At 56.7% G+C, this 20,333-nt stretch overlaps 1 protein-coding gene across 2 annotated transcripts in view; it reads left to right on the top strand.

Annotated features, from left to right (window-relative positions):
* Positions 1–8,672: 8,672 nt before the first annotated feature.
* WNT7A (Wnt family member 7A) overlaps positions 8,673–20,333 on the top strand; it is a 44,887-nt gene continuing 33,226 nt past the window's right edge. The window contains exons 1-2 of one of the 2 annotated variants that reach the window (XM_040994928.1): positions 8,673–9,020; positions 13,679–13,905. In XM_040994928.1, the coding sequence (XP_040850862.1) occupies positions 8,950–9,020; positions 13,679–13,905 (298 nt within the window). In that variant the 5' untranslated portion in view covers positions 8,673–8,949. The remainder of the gene's footprint in view (positions 9,021–13,678; positions 13,906–20,333) is intronic. The other variant, XM_040994929.1, reaches the window with a different exon arrangement.

Raw genomic sequence — 20,333 nt, 5'->3', positions numbered from 1 at the left:
TTCCAGCCACTGCATTGGTTCACTTCCCAACTAGGGTAGGCCAGGGCTGAGCCAGGGTTCAAGTCACTAACCAAAAACTATCCAGGTCTCCCATAGGAGTGGCAGGGACCGAAGCACTTGGCCGTTTTCCACTGCTTTCCCCCATGCATTGGCACAAAGCTGGCTCTACCTCCATTCCTATAGAATGTGGGAACCCCAGGCAGCAGCTTAATGTGCTGCACCACAACACCAGCCTGAAGAACTCTGCCTCTCACCTTAGGAACATCTGAGCCTAGCAGAGAAGCTCATGTCTCCACATGTAGCTATGTGTGCCCGCTCCCTACACACCCCTGCCCTGGCAAGCATCTTGCAAATCAAGATTGTAGGAAGATCTTACGAATGAATGTGAACTGTGTGGTTAAAAGTGTATCACTCTCTCACTCAGGAATATTTGGCAGTACTGAGACATGGTACGGTGTCATGGCCCTTCTTCTTTCTTTTAGTATCTGGAAAGTTAATTTGGTGCCTAAATTCAAGGAGAGATGCACTTGGAACACACTTGTGTCCACACTTGTGCCCAGACACTAACAGCTCCAATATAAACCAACCCTTCTGCGCAGTAGAGGCAGCTTGAAGGGGAGTTTTGGTGCCACCTGGTGTCCACCTTGGAGCTCAGCACGTCTACGTACCTAGAGCGGGCTACCTACCGGGAAGGTCCGCAGCCAGGAGCGTCAGAAAATGTAGGAGAGACGCCACGGGACCAGCAGGTTGGGCCGGCTGCTCGAGGAGACCTGAATCTCAGTCACTGACACGATGACAGGTGAGCTGCTAGAATATTCCAGCATTAGCCACACGAGGCATGGATAGCGACAACAGGTGCCTAACGGGTCAGTCCTCCACTGCCCTCTGCTTACTGTCTGAATTCTTGGGCTCTACCCTGGAAGCGCAGCTACCTCCCGCGAGGATGTCAATGGGCGTCACCCGCTGATTGGTTAGTGAGTCTACACACACTAAGCTACCTACAAGCTCACACTTCAAAAGGAAAAGGGGAGGTGTATTTCAGGATATCTGATGACACGACACGATCATAACATCAGAGTCCAGATGATCCGAAACATACCCTGGTCCCCCATCCCCACTCCCCGGAGCGCCCCCTTGGATGAGAGCGCCGCTTTCAAGCCTGTGCCGGTCCGCACCTGACACACCAGGGCAGGCCAGCTCCCATACTCGGGATTCTCTCCCAGCCCAGGCCTCCGGAGAACCCTGCCCGCTGCCCGTGAATGAGCCGGGCTTTGGGATCCCAGCCAGCGGAACCGCGCGTGCTCGTGGCCCCATGGGGGATCCCTCACCGAGGGCCCGGTACCGCAGGTGCCGGTCACGCTCCGAGGCCGCCCCGCACCTACCCTACCAAGGCTCCCCCATCCCGACCCCCCTGATACTCTGCGAGGCCACGGCGGAGGACACAACGTCTAACCCCACTTGCCAGTCGGAAAAAAAAAAAAATCTATCTGTAACCTAATTTGCAATCCAGTCCTGGGACGCCATGGCGCCAGGTCTCTCTCCACAGTCTTCATCTGACGCACGGCAGTGGGGCTATCGCCAAAGGGATTCTCCTCAGAGGTTTTCTCTTGGGCTCGGGACCGAGGACCTGCCCCCTCGGCTGGGCAGCTGTGAGAGGTCGAGGCCCGTGGGCGACCCCCACAGGATCTCCACGGGGAGGGAGGGGTGATGCCTCCCCCAACGGTCACCGCCTGCCCTGCTCCCTACCCCCCTTCGCACTCTCCTGGGCTCCGCCCCCCCACTCCGCATAGGAGGGGCTGTGAGTAGTTGCATTGTTTTAAAAGTTCTAAATTGAGCATTTGAAAATGGTAAGTGCTTTTGAAAGGGTTCACGCTGCAACCATGGAGAGGAGATGGGGTTTGCCAGCAGTTTAAGGCTCTGGATACCCTAGAATTAATATTAGAAAATATTGGGACAAAGAGCTACCCAGGCACCTCTAGGCAGGGAGGGAGACAGGGGCAAAGGAAGGAAGAGTGGTATTAGAATGAGAATATTCTGCAGGTGCGGGTTTTAAGACTGGACACAGGGGCTAGCATTGTGGGTAGCCAGCTAATCCCTTGCCTGCAGTGCCAGCATACCACATGGGCTCCAGTTCATGTCCCAGTGGTTCCACTTCCAATCCAGCTCTGAATGTCCTGGGAAAGAGCAGTAGAGGATGGCTCAAGGCCTTGGGACCCTGCACCCTTGGCAGGGAGACTGGACAGAGGCTCAAGGCTCCAGGCTCCTGATTGGCTCAGCTCCAGCCATTGTGGCCATCTGCGGAGTGAGTGAACCCGCAGATGGAAGATCTTTGTCGCTGTCTCTCTTTTGCTCTATAAAATATACCTTTCCAATAAAAATAAGTATTTCTTAGGGAAAAAAAAAACCAGCTTATTTCCAGTTGAATTTAATGAAAGAACAAGAAATCCAAGTGGAACAGGAGCAGCTGTTGAATCTGTTACTGAAGTGGGAACTTCCTCGGGCTCCTCCCAGCCTTGTGAAGAATATTGGGAGGTTAGAAACCTTCCCCTCCACTTAGGCGGCATTTCCATTGGTACACTTTATGATACTGAAGGCCACCCCCTGCCACCAGGGCTCAGTCCCCACGGAGCTGCACCCCAGGTTTCTTGCTTTCCCAGGTCCGGTTGGCACAGTCCCGTTTGATAGCTGGGAATGTCAGGCAAGTCGGCCTTAGAACTGGGTTCTGACCACTTTTGGCCTGACCCCTGGGGGACTGTTCAGGTGGGTTCTGGCAGCCGGTCGGTTGGGGATGGCCATGCCCGCAGCCTGGACCTGATTCAGGGCCAAGGGCCTTGAAGTGTCAGGCTAGGGGCTGGACAGGTCCCCTGAGCTGCCTCATATTCCACTTCCAGGATTTCCAGGAGGAATTAGTGGCCAGGCTCCTGGTCCTCCTGGCCTAGATTCTTCCAGAGCCTGGGGGCTGGGAATGGAAGATGTGGCAGTGAGGAAATCCTACTAGAAAAAAAGTCCTGGCCAGAGGCCTAAGCAGCAAGGGGGCTCCTTTCACTGGGGACACAGAAATCTCTTCAGGTGGGCGGTCTTGACTGCGCTGCCACCAAGTCCCAGGGACACACATGTTTTGCATTCCCCCACTCTTCTTGGCTGCCAGAGGCATGGAGAAAGAAGGGGAAAACTAGAGGGGCTAAGGGGTTTCTGGGTCCATCCCAGGGGCTTAGGACTCAGTCCCTGCAGCCCTGGCCACAAAGGCTGTTGGGAGATGTAGTTTTGAAGTAGATCAGAGAAGATGCTTTACTTTCAGGATAGCTGGCGTTGCATTGCACCCCAGCGGGCACCACTACACCCCCTCATTTAGAAACATGCTGTGACTGTGCCTGGTGCAGGGGAGGGGGGGGGACAGCCTGCAGTTGCCCGGCGTCTTTAAGATGCACTCGGCGCGAGTCAACTGCTACCTCTTTAAGGCCCACAACAGCACTGGGAAGTGAGCGATGTTACCCCCGTGCCACAGCCAAGCAAGAAGAAACACTGAGATGGGGATGATCCACCCCAGCAGCCACAACCACACAGCACAGCACCAACTCAATGCCACGGTTCCAATCCAAAGATCCAGCCACTAACAGTCCCCCCACATTATGGTCCCCCCCCCCCACTGCAACTCCTAGAAACTTTCCACACAAACGGTGCCCAAGATCTACTCCCTGGGAGACTGATTTTCAGGCCCCAGGCACCAGTGCACCTGCTTTATCTTATCTCATCCTACTACAACTGGACGTGGAAGTGTTTTCCTGTGTATTTAGAATCAAGGACAACAAGACTCAGAGAGGTAGACTCACTTTCCCCAAGTCCCACAAGCAAGGCCACAGTGGAATTGGGCTGTGGTTCACATATCCTTACCTTTCCCAAGGAGCTGTCCTTGGCCCCAGGCAAAGGCAGCCACGGGTCCTCCATGCCGATCTCCAGGCCCAGGTGGCTGCACAAGCCTCCCAGGGCATGTGTATACACTCGGGGCAAGGTACCAGGTGGCAGCCGGGTGATAACCAGGCTGGGCCACTCCAGGAAGTGGGGCGGAAGCCCAGCCCTTGAGGCACAGGTGGGGACACAGTTTTTCCCCAGCACAACAGGCTGCTGGCTTCCGCCTCCCTCAGCTGAGCTCCGCCTGATTTGTTGCTAGCTGGGGCTGGAGGGTTGCGGGCAAGGGCCCGGGCCAGCTCCCAGAGGAAGTCACACGGCTAGGGTCATTGGCCTGACCCAGGAATGGTGATGGCCCCTGGGAGGAAGAGCTCAGCCCACAAGATGAGTCACCGAGGCCAGAGAGTAACCCAGGGAAGACCTTGTGGGGAATGGAGCCGTGGTAAGTGCCCTCCTCCCAAGGTGACCAGGAGCCCATAGACAACTGGCCAGTGACGAGCAAGGCCACGTGCAGCCGGGAGCACAGACGGGCACCCCAGAACATCTGCACGGCAAGTGACTTTGGCAGGGGATTCTCTGTGGCCTCCCATCATGAGAGCATGCATCTGTATCCCATGTTTGGCCGGCATGGGAGTGAAGACCTTCGTGTTGCTGCCTGTTGGCTTCCTCAAAGCAGGAGGCAGACAGTGCCACCACCCTCCCTCCCTCCCCATCCGGGTGTTTCGTGGGTGGATGGGAAGTTTCCTGGATGACACACTCAGGGTCTGGATTCCACACCAGGACTCAAGACTGATGCTTGCTTCCGGAGGTAGCCCTGGATTTGTCCAAACGCCTCACCATGGAAAGGGCAGGGGTGGAGTCCAGAGCCTGTCAGATGGAGGCCTGTCAGCTTGACCAGTGTGTGTTCTAACTGCCCAGCATCCTGCAGACTTGTTAGAAACGCACAACCGAAGGTAACAATATGGAAAACATACTAGTATTATCCACTTTCCTGTAGCCCTTGAACCTTCTTACTCTAACTAAGTATGTAAAGAATGTCAAAATAAATTTTATTAATATTAAAAAAAAAAAAAAGAAACGCACAACCCCAGACCGCACTCCCCCAATGAACTGATCTTCAGCTAGGGACTGGGTGACCCTCCGTTTAACAACCCCTCCTCTGGACACACACACACACACACACACACACACACAGAATAGTGTCTAAAGCACAGTGCCCTTACCAATGACCACCTCAGTCCTGGAGTGAAACCTCTGCACCTGTTAGCCCATCTGTGGGCTCACCAGCTGTAGAGAGTATACCTTCACAGTCAGCAGGGATATTTTGTTCCTCAAACTTGAGCAAGTACAGTCTGTTTAAAACAGGGGTTCCTTCCCAGGACACAAGTGGTGGCTTCCACAGGCACAACCAGTAGACCAGGTGCAGGCACTGCCACTCTCAACCCACTATGCCCTAAGTGGCAGTGTGAACGGCCACCCTCGTCGCCGCTATACACCTACCTTTGAAAGCGTGAGGCCAGTGTGTGCAAACAATGCTGATTTGCTGGAAGCGAATTGTAGCTAGCTGTAGCAATGCCAGCCACTACATGGAGCGGGAGAGGGGGTGTCTTTAAACACCCCCAGCATTGCCTTGTGTCAGGGAGGGAATTCGCCTCCTGTGCCTTTCATCCAGTCGGGTCCAGGGCTGCTTAGCTCTCCCTGCACACAGTACGGACCTCACACACCATCACCCTTGGCTTTTGGCTCACGAGCTGCAAGTCATGGAAGTGGTTTTAACTGGCAAGCTGGTGGCCATTAGCACAAACTTGAGCAGGGAAAGCAATTTAGGCATAGCTCCCAGGGACAAAGTCATCATTCTGGTAGTTCAAAATACGTGCCAATAAATGGCAGAAAAATGGTAAAACCGCTCCCCCTGGAGTCCTCAGCGTAAGTAGTAAGCTATATACCTAGTAGGACTCAGAGTTACTACTGTAATTACTACAGCCCCTGGGAGCCACGCAGCCTCTCCTACCACCAGCAGGGGCGCCAAAGCACAACTCATTGATTAAATTAGCCGCAGAGACAAGCCCTTCTCTTCCCTTGGACCAAGCAGAGGGAGCTAAATATTTGGAAGATTCTGGGTTGCCACAATACTGCCGAATTCAGACTTTCTGCAATGGGTTGCACTGAGCCACAAAACAGTTATTTAGTCAAGCCCGCTCCTTGCAAGGACTGCATCCCATGCAGGTGTGCTGGTTCTAGTCCCGGCTGCTCTGCTTCAGGGCCAGCTTCCTGCTAAAGCGTTCTGGGAGACAGCGGATGATGGCTCAAGTGCTTGGGCCCTCACCACCCACCTGGGAGGCTTGGATGGAGTTCCTGGCTTCTAGCCTCACCCTGGCTGTTGCGCATATCTGGAGGCAGGGAATGAACTGCAGATAAAAGATTTTCTTTGTTATTAACTCTTGGCTTCTGATCTTACAACAAATGAGGTACAGCTCTCCTCTTCCAGTCAAGGGAAGGCTGCAATGATTTGGAAATGATGAGCCCCAAAGGAAGCTCAGTAAGTCTGGACCTCTGAAACAACACCACATCATAAAGCTTTTATGTGGCAGAACTGGACCTTGGGCTTAACAGCTCAGGACCCATGGAAGAGACACTGAAATGCATGCTCCCCCAAAGGGGACCCTGGGGCCACGTGCCTGGGGCTGAACCTCTGCCCTGGCGCAGGCCAGGCACTCTTCTATCCTCCCTGAGAACTGAGAATGGAGGAGCGAGGATGTGGTCAAGAGTCTAGCAGACAGCACGGATGGGTGCAGACAGGTGGGGTGGAAGGAATCTTGGAGGGTCAGTCAGAGAGGGTAGGAGAGAAAACTCCACAGCAAGCAATGTCTGTGTATCTCCCACTGACACGCACTCCCCGACACACCCACACAGGACCTGCCCTACCCACCCCCTCACAGGGGGAGGCAGTGGAGTGCAATGCCCTCTGGTACTTTCTGTTCTGTTTCTGGTGGGCTCACGTGAGCAGCTCATCCGGGTTCAGGTGTGGGTGCGGTACCTTGGTGGGCCAAGGAGGAAAAGTGCAACGCAGAGTCCCCAAGACTCAGCAGCATTTGAAGACTCAATGGGGCAAGGGGGTGACTGCAGGTCAGAAGTGATGGTTAAGTGTCAGCCCGGGGGGCAGGAAATTCATCCTGCAAAGAAGGAGAGGAGGGTTTGCAGGTGGGGTGGGGGAGGAGGGATCAGAGACAAGAGCAGAGAAGGGCCCATTTACCTAGCCTTAGCCCCCAAAAGGGTTCCATGGTCTGGCTCCAGATGCCCCTCACAGCCTCCCCTCGGTCTGCCACACTGCTGCTATCAGGTCAGTGGGTCACCAGCGCTCCACCAGGTCTCCACTGGGCATCCTCACTGCCTGGCAGTGCCAACATGAACGTTGTAGCCAGCAAAAGCCCAGCCATATGGCTGTTTCCCTCAGCTCTCCCCTCAAGCCTGGCAGTTCTTTCATAAGCACACCCAGAGGCCAGCAGGGAGTCCACTGAGGGAACCCGCCTGGCCACAACAGCAGCGCAGTGTGTTCTATGGCTGTGTGCTAAAAGTAGCCCCAGCCACACTGCCCAGCCCATGTGCACCCCGGCCCAAGCCACCTTCACCAAGACTTGGACAGCGGCTGAGTCTCCACTCTGCCCAGCCCTCCTCCACTCCTCCAGCAGCTTCCACAGCACAACCCAGGGGGCCTTGCAACACACATCCCATATGAGTCAGCCTGTCCTGCACCTCTGCCTGTCTTCCCATCTGGCCTTCTGGGCTCAGCCTGGCCCCGATCCCTCCCTCCGGGCTCTTCCTCTGACCCCCAGAGACATCCTTTCCTGAGAGCACAGCTCACAGCCACCTCTGAACTTTTGCACCTGCTAGCCCACCTTCCCAGTAAGCTGCCCATCAGGCCTTAACTTCAACGCTGCTTCCGCCCATCTAACCAGCCCTCTGCCGCCCTGGAGAAGGGTTTGTCTCTGGCAGGAGCAGTGTCCCTCGCGGTATCTGCTCCCTTCCTGTGCTTGGCACTGTGAGTGAATGGCTTCTGTCCCGGTCCGACCCAGGGCGCAGGGCACGGGCTGCACCACCCGCCGCCTCCGCCAGGTGTCGCCGCGAGCGCACTCTGGGTCGCCAGGTGGACTCGGCACCCTTGGGTGGCTCGCGCGCGACGCAGCTCGGTGTGGGGCAGCCACCTCAGGCCCAGCCCCGCCAGCGCTGGCCCTGGGAAACCACACACGCGACCACGTCTGGGTCCTCAGCTGCCGCCCCTCCCTCAGACAGAGAAAGGACTGTGCTCAGTCCTTCCCCTGAAGCGGGGCTGGCAAACCTGGTGCAGGGAAAACCTGGGCGCGCCCTGTCTCCCTGTGCCCGCTTCTCAGTGCCGGGAGCGGGGCGGGAGGGCAGGGCAGCTGGCCGGGGCCTGAGGTTCGCCCTTTCCAAGACCTGATCCTTCCTCACCCTCGCGCAGCGCCACCTGCGAGTTGGTGACGGAGAGGGGACGCAAGAGGGTTCCAGTGCCCCCTCACCGGCTCCTCACATCCCACCCTACCTCGCCTCCCACCTGCGCCCAGGAGCAGGAGGGGCGCGGCGGAAGCGCGCGGGGCAAGGCGCGAGTGCGCGCCTGGGGCAGGCAGCCCTGTCCCGCGGGTACTCGGGCGCGGGGCGGGCGCTCCGGGGAGGCGGGCGGGAGAGGGGGCGGGCGAGGGAGAGGAGGGAGAGTGGAGGGAGGGGCGGGGGCGGACGGCAGCAGCGCCCCCGCACTCCCCGCGTCTCGCACACTCGCCCTGGCCGCTCGCGCGCAGCCCAGCGTCGCCCCGCGCCGCGCTCGCGCCTCCCTCCTTCCTCCCGTTCCGTGGCTCCCGCGCTCCCGGCGAGTCTCAGGCGCGCAGCGCGCGGACGGGCGCACCGACCCACCGGCCGCCCCCGGGACGCCTCGGCCCGCGCCTCCCGGGCGGGCTATGTTGATTGCCCCGCAGGGGCCGGCCCGCGGGATCTGCACTGCCCGGTCCGCGGCCCCGGCGAGCAGCGGGGACTATGAACCGGAAAGCGCGGCGCTGCCTGGGCCACCTCTTTCTCAGCCTGGGCATGGTCTACCTCCGGATCGGGTAAGGGCCCCTGGCGACCCTCCGTGCGCGTCTCGGCAAAGTTGGAGAGGCCCAGGGAGGGCGGTGTGCTATCTGCCCTACCGCCAACTTGCTCAGCTCGCTGTGAGGCTCGGTGGGGGCGGCACACGAGCTGTGGGCGCACAAAGACCCCCCACTGAGATGGACACCGCGTGCGCCCCCCCCCCCTCCCCGGGCGCACGCAGCTTCGGCGGAGGGTCAGGGGAACACATCCCGGAGACATTCTGAGGACGACTGGGTCCGGAAACTCCCACATACGGACATAGCCATAGGGGGCACTCAGGAGAGAGCTGGCTGGTGCAGAGGGTCAGACCCTGCACGGAGATAGCAGGTACCGTAGGATACGGGCCAAAACCACGGCGTCCCCGGGGAGCTGGGGAAAGGAACTCTACGAGCCGAGGCACGGGCACAGAGTCTCCGGGTGGCAGATGGAGCCGCTCGGGCGGACAGGGAACAGGTACCAGGAGGGAGGGTCGCTCGCTGCTCGGGGAAAACAAACTGCTGCACATAGCCGTTGCACCATCCGCTGTTCAGGGACCCTAGGACCCCCAGAACCCCTCCCCGCCCAAAGAAACACTCCCCCAACAAACACAAAGGTAGCAGGCGAGATCGCCCGAGACACCCATGGAGAACCACACGCGCAGCCAAAGCCAAAGCCAGACCCACCCACCCCTGGGACTGGACAGTGGGACCCGCCTGGGCTCCCGCGGAGCAGGCGGAGTAGCCAAGAGCTACGCTGTGGCTGCAAGGTGGGATGGGTGTCTCGGGACGCGGCTTGGTCCCCTTTGTACTTGGGAGATAATGCGTGCGAGGCACGGATGGGTGGCGCTGAGGGTCTAAGAGGTTGGTAAAGGTCCGGGTGCTGAGATTTCCACAGCCAGAGCCTCTCCACCCACGCCCACCAGCGTGACCGCCCCTTTTGCATAAGGGCGGACCGCTTGGGCGCTGGGGCGAGAGGGTGTGTGGGGCAGGTCTTTTGTGTTTTGCCACTGCCACCCCCCACCCCTCCGCCGCAGGCCCCCACCTCGCGTCTGTAGAGCGAGAATGGCAAGCAGGTGCGCGCGGGGCAACGGCTGGCCCCAGCCCGGACTGCGGGCGCGAGAGGCAGCCACCGGCTCGCGCGCTGCGCGTCTGCCCGCTGTTTTAAGTGCTATTGATTCGCTCGCGTCTGGGTGGCTTTCCACCCCATCCCGCGCCCCCTCCGCTTTAATCTTCGCGTTGGCCTGCGCCCCCGCCGTCCTGTGCGAATCCAGCATCCAGGAAGCTGATCGAGCCATTGGCTCTGACGGTGTGGCTTTATCTCCTTTTTAATTAGAAACGGGGCGGAGGGAGCGGGAGCCCAGAGAGAAAGGGGAAAGAGCAGAAAATAACCTCCCCTGGCCGCCCCGCCCTACCTCCCGCTGGCGCCGCAGCCTCTCTGGCCCGCTTGGGGCCCAGCTGCTCTGGAGGGACACGGTTCCTCTGCCCCAGGCTGTTTGGAGGGCCTCGGGTTATTCATCTGTAAAATAGGCTTGAAGGGTGAAGTCCGAAAGGGGCTCTTTGGCCTCCAGCCAGCAGGAGCCCTTTGTCTGGTGTGTGTGTGTGTGTGTGTGTGTGTGTGAAGATCTGGAGCCGGGTCCCTGGCACCTGCTGAAATTCTCCTCGTTGTGGCACATCTGGGCTTCACAGCAATCCAGTTGGGGACCCCTTATTCAAATCCTTAGGTCAGCCATGGGGAATCCTAAACACAGAGAGGACTTACAACTTTCCCAAGGTCATGCAGGTAGGTGATAAAGGAAACCCTTAGCCAAACTCAGGTGCTAAGCCATTGTTCTGTGAACATAACCATTCCCTTCTCTGCCGGTTCCTGGGGCAGCCAGGTGTACAGACATCTACCTACTGGCACCCAAGGCATCCCCGTGGTGGGTCCCTGCTAGTCCCTCCCCTTCACGCCTCACATCTTGAGCTGCGGGTGGACTCTGTTTAGTTTTGGAAGACCACTGTCACCAGCAGCACCTGGGAGCCAAGGGCTCCCACAGGCCTGTGGGAACCCCCAATTTCACACATGTCAGGGAGACTGTGGTGACTCCTGCCCAATATCGGGGTGTGCAATGTTTATCCTGTGTGTGGCAGCACCCAGAGAGGCCACAGTTTTACCCAGGCATCAGTGCCTGAATGGGAGCACTTGCTATGTAACAGGCGCCCACCCTGGGCAAGTGTCCCACTGCATCCTTCTGGCAGCAGTTAGGGGAGCCTCAAGCAGTCCCTGTGAGGTAGGAGGTAGGCAGGCAGCCATGAGCAAGGAGGCAGCCTGAAAGCACGCACACACTCACACACGAAGAACATCTGGGGAAGAAGAGAGATGGGGTGGGGAGGAGGTATTCAGGGACGTGACTCTGTAGGTGCTGACAGAAAGCCAACAGGTGATGATCAGAGAGTAGGGGGCTCCCCTGGGGGGGGCGGGGAGCTTGGGCAGGAAAAGGCAGGTGTGGGGCAAGCAGGGCAGGGAGGACAGGGATGGTCAGTACACCTTGGAAAGCCGAGCGCCCCCTTTCTGAGTGACCTGGGTGCTGGGAGACACTTGTACTGAGCACTGGGGTGAGCAGTCCCCAGCACACAGGGACTCTCATGGCTGTGCCCAATGAGAGGGTAGAGGAGCTTCTTCTTAGAGCTCTTGGTGGCATCAAAAGGCTAAGGTAAAAAGGGTGGATAGGTGGACCACATGCTGTGCAACGGTCAGGTTGTCTGTTGGCTCCTGTTTGGAGTCACCATGACAGTGTCAGCAGCCCAGATAGTGGGGTCCTGCAGACCTGTCCATAGCACTCTCCCTGCCCAGCAGCCTACTAGCACATCTGTCAGCTCCGCCTGCCGCTGCCCCGTCACTGCCCCCTTGCACCTGCTCAGCCTCCCTCCCTGGGGGACCTTGGAGCATGTCCGTCCGTGTCCTGCATCCGTGCTGACACACCAGAGGCAGTTCCAGCCCCGAGCAGCCTCCTTTTCCCAGTCTCCCCCACACGCCAACCATGGGTTTACATCTGCTTGCATGAGTTCTTTCTAGTCCTTGGAGAGCTCAAGTTTGTCTCCCCCTCTCCAGGACTTAACCTGCTCCCCATGCCCAAAATGTTTCTTCAGACCCTCCTCGGGACAATCCTCCCTGATCACTGCAGCTAATATGGCAGTTCACCCTTGAAAGACTTATTTGAAAGAGTGAGAGAGATGGAGAGAAAAAGAGAAAGAGAGATCTTCCATCTGCTGGTTCACTCCCCAAATGCTAACAACAGCCAGGGATGGACTGGGCCAAAGGCAGGAAGGAGCCTGGAACTCCATCCAGGTCTCGCAAGTAAGTGGCATGAACCCAAGCATGTGGGCCAGCATCCTCTGCCTTTCCAGCATGTATTAGCAGGAAGCTGGCTCAGAAACGGAGGAGCCAGGGCTCAAACTCCGCATCGGGGTGGGATTTGGGCGTGGCAAGTGACGGCTTACTTTGCTCACAAGGCCAATCCTGGTCCCTTCTCGCTAGCCTCCCTGCCTCTGGTAGCTATGGCAGCCCCTCGGCTCATCTTCTTCCCAGAACACATTTCTGTCTGCAGTGGCTTGCTCTGGTCCTTGATGGCATGTATGCTCTCTCCCGCCTCCTCCGTAGCTCCTGGAGGCAAGGCCTTGCCTGTCTGTGGGACACACAACCGGCTCCCGGCATGCTGTTCGGCACCGAACACATATCCAATAGGTGTCTGTCTGCTGAACGGCTCCATCTAATAGTTGCCAGGATGCTTCAGCCCATTCAGGTTCAGGATGAGGGACACATACTCCACTGGTGGGCAGGAAGGCAGTACCAGGACTTGTATTTACAATTGCTTTTTAAAGGACTGTTTTGTAATCAAACCGATGCGTACAGGGGAGTGCCTGACACAGGTGGGAGCAGATCAATTTAGCCAACAGTTGTGTGCTCAGCACTACCTCACCATGCCTGCTGCCTGGCACCCGGCAGCCCTCCCTTCCCATTCCTTCCTACCTTCTCACTTGCACAAATGATTCTGAACCAGCCAATTCAGGTTCTTACATTCATCTTACTTCAAAAATGTATTTATTTATCTGACAGGCAAAGAGGGAGAGAATTAAATCATTTTCCATCCATTGGTGCCCTCCCCAGATGGCCACAATGGTCAAGCTAAAGCTAGCAGCCAGTAACTCCAATCCAGGTTTCCTATGTGGGTGGTAGGGGCCCAAGCACTTTGGTCATTCTATACTGCTTGCCAATGTGTATCAGCAGGAAGCTGGATCAGAAGTGGAGCAGCACTCATGTGGGATGCTGGCACTACAAGTGACAAAGTGGCTTAACATGCTGCACCACGAGGCCCATCCCTCCCATATTTTCAAATCTCATCTCAGCATCAACTTCAAATCCTTTTCACTCCACATCATGCTGATGACATGCATCACCCTTTTGTTCTCGAACAGGAATGCAGACATCACTAATCCCAAATAGAGGATTCATGTGTGCGCCTATGGAGCCTAGACATTTGCAGATGAAAACACGTGGATTGAGAGAGAGGACTTGGGAGACCCTTGGGAGACCACTTTCGAAAGGTCCCTAGGCTGTGCTCACCCTCTCCTTTGCTGCTCTAATGCTTCATCTCTGTGTGTTTCACCCCCCCTCCCAGTGGCTTCTCCTCAGTGGTAGCTCTGGGTGCGAGCATCATCTGTAACAAGATCCCAGGCCTGGCTCCCAGACAGCGGGCGATCTGCCAGAGCCGGCCCGACGCCATCATCGTCATAGGAGAAGGCTCGCAAATGGGCCTGGACGAGTGTCAGTTTCAGTTCCGCAACGGCCGCTGGAACTGCTCGGCGCTGGGCGAGCGCACCGTCTTCGGGAAGGAGCTCAAAGTGGGTACGTACTTGTCTTGATACTCCCCTATCTGCCGCGCATGCCAGGTGGAGAGGCCAGCAGCACCTTGGGGACCCTCTGTGACCCCTTTCCTGGCCCCTGCAAGGATGCCTCTCCATGTGGCATCTTGCAAAGTGGTGTATCCACTGGCTTCTTTCGAAAACTTGGCATATCTGCTCAAGGCTTAGAGGTATTTCTTCATGGTTAAGACAGGACAGCAGGGCCTAGACAGTCTACCCACTGCCGTAGTCCCCACCTCTCCCTTCTGTGCCGCAGCCTGCGTAACCCCATCATGGCATCCACCTGACCCCTGTGGCCTTTGCATTTGCACATTTTTACAAGCAGAAGCAGGGGTGTTCTGGCAGGTAGGGAACAGAAGAGACCACAGAGAATTCACATAAGGCCAAGGTCATGATGCTTGTGCCATGTGGTTTCAAGGGCCTTAAGGGAGCAGGCAGCAGAGCCAGTCAGGAAGTGTGTGGGGATCGGTTTTGATGTTGCATGCATGAGTACCAAGGTGTAGGTCAAATCGAAGGTCATGGCCGCTGTTCACTGGTGTTTGACTCACAGGAACATCACCACCCTATGAGTCAACCTGATAGGAATTCTGAAAGACGGCTTCAAGGATGGGTTCAGAACTCATTCATTCAAGACACCGTTGCTGATTCATCCATGCATCCAGTGGGTATTGCTTGGGGGCCTGAGTGGTTGGCGGCTAATGTTTGGGTGTGTGTGTGCGTGTTTGCGTGCACATGCTTGGATTCTCCTGGCTGAAAGAGATGGGAAGGGAAGGGATGGCAGACTCTATGGCAGCTCTACAGCTTCAGGATCAGGGGTGTGGCCATGTCTTCCGGGCAGTAAGTGTAAGTAGCCACAGCCTGCATGAGAACAGTGAAAGTCTGACTGTGTTGGAGGCAGGAAGGCACACTGGACCTGAAGATCAGCTGGGAAGGAAGCAGCCCACCATGCTTAGTGGCAGTAGCAGGGAGGAAAAGCAGGCCAAAGGAGACCCTGGCAGTCTGAGGAGTGCTCCCTTTCTGTCAACAGAGCCTGCAGCAGCTCACGGACACCAAAGCTGGGGTTTGCGATCCTATGGTGCTTCCCCAGTGCTCCTCCTGACAATCTGGGAGTGGCCTCTTTCTGGGAGTGCCCAGCTCACTAGGGCTGCCTCCCAGGAGTGAACTTTTTGACTTTGGATCTGTATTGGGCAGGACACACGGTCTACCTTTTAAGAGACCTGGAAGCTCTGCCCACTCTGCTCACATCTCATTGGCTATGACGTAGACACACTTAGCTGAAAGGCAAGCTGAGGAGTGTAGTCTTTCATCTGAAGCAGGCACAACAGCTACGAAGGGTCTCTACCCAAGGAGCAAGGGAAGGTGAATGTGTTGGAGGGCAGCAGAGGTTTTCTCTCCTACTCCGAGGTCCAAGCCTTGTCCTCCCCCTTCAGGCTCTGCCTGTGCTCTCTGGCTCTGTCTCCCTTCGGAACGTTCAGGGTTCCCGTTGTGGATCTCAAGTAGCAGAGAGCATGGTGCACCAGGCAAGACCCCCTGGGATGCTTAAACTTGACATTGTCTTATGCAAAAGAGAGGATCTGTGTCTGCCTGAGGAACTGGCAGGCTAGCAGATGATGCTGGCTGTTACAGTGGCCTGGACCAGAGCAGGTGTCCAACAGCCTCAGGGTTGCCTCTTGGGGTATCAAGAGGCCATTGCAGCCCCAGTGCCAGGACTGACTTGAGTTCAAGCTCTGCAGCCAAGAGCCTTACCCTGTCTGGGATAGCACCTGTAGACATCCAAGGGCTCACTGTGATTGGAGTGACTCCGGAAGCTTGGCTTTGGGTCCTGTGTCCATGCCACATCCAGCACAGGGGCCAAAAACAACATGCTTGTGTTGGCCAGGTCTCAGAGCCACACCCTGGCCATGTTCCCAGGGGGCAGGAGTGCTCATGCATGTCCCTTTGCTCCTAGCTGACCAAAGCCTGAAACTGTTCCCAAGCTGGAAGGCTGGGGGCACGGATGGTTTCTCCCAGGCTCCCATCCTGGGCTTGCTGATGGGTCTTTGTTCTGTGTCCTCACACGGTCCAGCTTGGTGTTCTGGCTCTACTTCTACACAAGGATGCCAGTCCTGTGGGAGCAGGGCCCACCCTACCAGCCTAGACCATCTCTGGAAAGTCCCTACTAGAGCTGCAATGCCATCCCAAGGCTCTGAAGGGGAGAATGTCAGTACAGGAACGTGGGGTGACATGTACGGTCCATAGCGGGGAGCCATGACAGAGAGGCTTGGTGCTTCTTGGAATGATGTGCATAGTGTGGTGGTGCTCAGAGATGGGACCTGAGATGAGATGGGCAGGACGTTCTGGATGTGGACATGACCCTTGACCTGGGCCCGACAGGGTAAAAGGCAATTCAGCTATCAGTGAACGGGGTCCTGGGGATGGGGGCAGGCAGCCTGCAGTCCCGCCCCGGGACAGGGATGCAACTCTGGGGAGAGTTCAATGCCAGAGGGTATTTAAGTGCATGGCTGTCTGCATCTGGGTTTGCATCTCTCTGACACACAAGCTCCAGCACCTGGGGTGCCTACTCTAGAGTTTATTCTAGATCAAAATGTATCCCTAACTCTGTCCACTTCTCACCACCCCTAAGTCTCCCTCCTCCTGCCCTCACATAGCTGTTGCCTGGACAGTTGCATCAGCCTTTGAATGTCCCTCCATCTTTCTTTGAGTCCCAACCCACCAGCCGTGCAGTGTTGCATCTTTGCCATGCCCTTCCGGCACAGGAATTTGCTGTGTGTAGGGGTGCCCCCAAAAGGCACATGAATAAAGTACGCATGACTTCAAATTTCTTGCCCCCAAGTGTGCTTGTTGTTTGCTTTTACTTGCATGAACTTTTGGGGGCCCTTGCCATGTTTCTGTGGTCCTGAAACCCAGTGCAGACTCTCCCCTGCCCCTTCCTTAGTTCCCTCTGTCCCCTTTGCATTGGCTTTAAAGGAGATAAAGTCACTGAGCAGGTCAGGACCCAAGGATGATACCTGCAGGTATGATGCTGGTCCCCATCTCTGCCCCTTCCCCTTACTGGCTGACGCAGAAATGGAGGAAGGCATCTGTGGACCCTAAGTTTGGGAAACTCAGCAGGTGATGGCCATACTCCTAGAGGCTGGGGTTGGGGGGCAGCAGCAGAGTAAACACTGGGACAGTCCTGCAGATAAGAAGGCAGCTTGAGCAAGCTCCTCTTGAGGCCCATCCCCTCCCACCCATGAATTCACAGCCAGTTCTGCAGAGGCCCCCAGAACAACACAGGCTGGAGACCCCTCAGGTTGCACATCATCTCCATACATGGTATGGGACCTGCCTGGAAGCCTCCTCCCCATTACTGACATCTTTGTACAAGGGTACAGGAGAGGTAATTCACAGCTTCTGACCCTGATGTGGAAAGCGAAACCTGCGCTGGTTCACTTTACCCTTGAGGAGTCTGCCAGTCAACATTCGCCTCCATGTCCTGGTGTCAGGCATACATGGCATCACTGGACAGGCCCACCATGAAACCTTGTCTTGCTGCAGTTCATTTTCTCCAAGGAGCCTTTGACTAAGTCCCCAGGTTAACTGTTCATGAGATGAGACCCCCTTCCTCAGCCCTCCATCTATCCTCAAGTTATTCCCCAGCATGCCCTGCAGATGTTTGAACTGGGTCGGAGGGGATCACCTGTGGGCTCAGCTGTGGTGGTCAGTGTCAGGTGGAGGCTGAGGTGTACACTGAGGCGAGGCAGTGCACGTGGCTTGAGGCTGCCTGCAGGGGTCACCCAACTGAGGAGTGGAAGGGAGGGAGCAAGCCAGAGCCCTGTGGGCCTAGCGAGCCTGGGGCGACAGGGATTCTCCTGAGTAGGGCAAGGATGAGGCAGGGACCGAAGGATCTCAGAGGGTCTGCCCAGGAGGGGAGTGGCAGAGGGACTTAATCCTGGGAGGAACAGCACTCAGGAAGACTATGACGTTGGCTACATCACCAGCATTAGCACCAGTGGAGCCATGGCAGTGCCCTGACCTGTGCCCCCATCTGCACAGGGGTGCGCTCCTGGGCCCCCAGGCTTGTGCTTCTGTCCGGTTGGTTGCAACCTTTCATCTCTTGTAGTTGGCTGTAGCCTAGGAAGCCGTAAGTGTAGCAGGGCCACATCTCTCTCTGTGCCTGTTGGGGCTGTCAAAGTGCAGCCCAGTGTGCTGAGCTGGTGAATGTGGGCAGGGATGGACTGGAAGCCCCTTCCAGGAGAGACACAGAGTGAGGGGCGGGCCAGCTCCACTTTCTGCCTTTCCTTAACAATGCGCCATCTTGCCCAAGCAAAAGATCTATTCTTTCCCCATTCTTGCTTAGAACACAGCCAACAAAGGACTTTTTGTTTCGTTTTGCATTTTTTTTTTCTTGCAAGCCTCGGTTCCTCCTGGGTCTGAGCTCTCCTGACACTATTCTTTGAGATGAGTCTTTTGTGAGAAGGCTCCCTTTGCAGCTTTCCTGTGGTGGACGGGAGACACACGCACGCACACACACACAGCCGCACACACTTGCTTTCTCACGCACAGTCATGCATTCAGTCGACTGCTGAGGCTTCACAGATACCTAATCCAGCTCTCCACAATCTGAGATGGGGGCAGACAGGCCATTCAGTCCAATACAATAGGCTGGACAGGGAGCTGGCCACTTGTGAAGGGGAGGGAGATCAGGAGGTTTTCCCCACAGGAGGGGACGAGCAGCTGGGCCTGAGAGATGTGGTGCTGACCAACAGGGCATCTAGGAAGAGTTGCTATCTGGGACCCTGGGCTCACAGCTGGCTCACAGCTGGCTCAGCCTACCATGTGCATTGAGGGACACTGAGTCCTCCTAACAACCGTAAGGCTAGATCCTTTGTCCTTCCCACTTCACAGAGCAAGAAATCCAGGCCTTGAGATGTGAGTTACTTGTCCAGGGTCCAGTCACTGAGTCCCAGGATGTGTACCCAAGCTTATTGGCCTCCAGGACCTGCTTTAAAATCAGCACTTGCTGCCCCTTGCCAGACAGATGGAACAGGGAGGGCACTTCCAGGCAGAGGAGACCAGTGGATGCAATGGCATGGACTGTTGGCAGATGGTCAGCAGCATGCTCTGGACATGTACCATCTCCTTGGACCCATGACCCTAGTAGGCTTCACCCTGGCACATGCTCCCTGCACCAACACACCTGCTCGATGCTCACAGAGTGCCTTCCCTGGTTCCTGGGAACAGAGAAGGCTGCGTATGGCATCTGGGCTCAGAAGGCCTTGAGGCTGCTGTGCCACGGGGCCAGCCAGAGCCACTTTTTCCATCTGTATCCTTTCCAAATCATCTATTTCAGCCTGTGTCACTGCAGAGTGCTCCCTCTCTGACCCATTGGCTTTAAATAGCAAAAGAGAAAAAAAAAAATACAATGCACTTTGTGGTTTCCAGTAAGATACCGTAAATACACCCAGATAATATTCCGGTGTAAACCACTTACAGCGGCTGCACAGGGCGGTGGAATGGAATCTTTTGGGCAGGCTTGGACATCAGTTGATTTCCTCTGTGCCTGTCAGGGTCCTACAGTGCTGGAATGCACACAGAGTGTCCGTGTGGCCCCTCTCAGCTCAGGGAAAATCCCTATAGTTCCCCAGCCAGCACCTGCTGGGGGCTCTTTCCATGGGAGCTTCATTTGATCTTTGTGGAAACTTGGCCATGGGGTCCTAAGGACTCCCATTTCACAGGTGGGAAGACTGAGGCCTAGAAAGGCAGAGCCCTTGCTCGGGGGCACCCAGCCACATCAGGAGTGGAGGAAGCACAGGCAAACTCTGTCTTTCCTGAGTTCAGAGCTGGAATCACCCAGGTATCTTGAGATGGTGGCTCCCTGGGCTTGCAGACAGAAACCTGGCAGGGAGTTGAGAGTACAGGGAAAGTTGAGGAGGGTGTGACAGAGGTAAGGACAGGAACTCCAGCCCGGAAGCTGGACATTCTTGTTCCCAGACCTCGGTCTCACTATTGCTGGTGACCTAGGCCAGGTCCCCTGCGCTGTACCATCTCTCATCCAGGAGGAGCCCCTGGACTCAAGAATGGAACTTGGGGAGCCTATTCTTTGGATCTGGGGATGGGGAACCCTCTTCATTGAGCAGGAGGGCTGGGGCTGGCAACGAGCACAGCTGTCCGTTGTCATCACCTCACCTCCTCCCTAGCCCCCAGCTCGTCTCTCCCACCCACCAGGGCTGTCACTGGGGCTGCTCCCAGGCCTGGAACCCCCTCTCTGTCCACAGGGAGCTTCTGTCTCCCTGCTTGACAGCCCCAGAGCCAGCAGCATCCAGTGCAGCTTCCACTGCTGCCCCCTTGTCATTCTTTAGAGTCCTCATCACCAAGAGGCCATGCAGGTCTGCAGCCCTCACCTCAGGGTCCCCAGCCCCAGCACAGTGC

Source organism: Ochotona curzoniae, unplaced genomic scaffold (assembly GCF_017591425.1).
Source record: "Ochotona curzoniae isolate NIBS_2020 unplaced genomic scaffold, NIBS_Ocur_1.0 contig_908, whole genome shotgun sequence".
In the NCBI taxonomy this organism is placed as follows: domain Eukaryota; kingdom Metazoa; phylum Chordata; class Mammalia; order Lagomorpha; family Ochotonidae; genus Ochotona; species Ochotona curzoniae.
The sequence above is the reverse complement of the archived record's forward strand: the minus strand, read 5'-3'. Positions and strand labels throughout refer to the sequence as shown.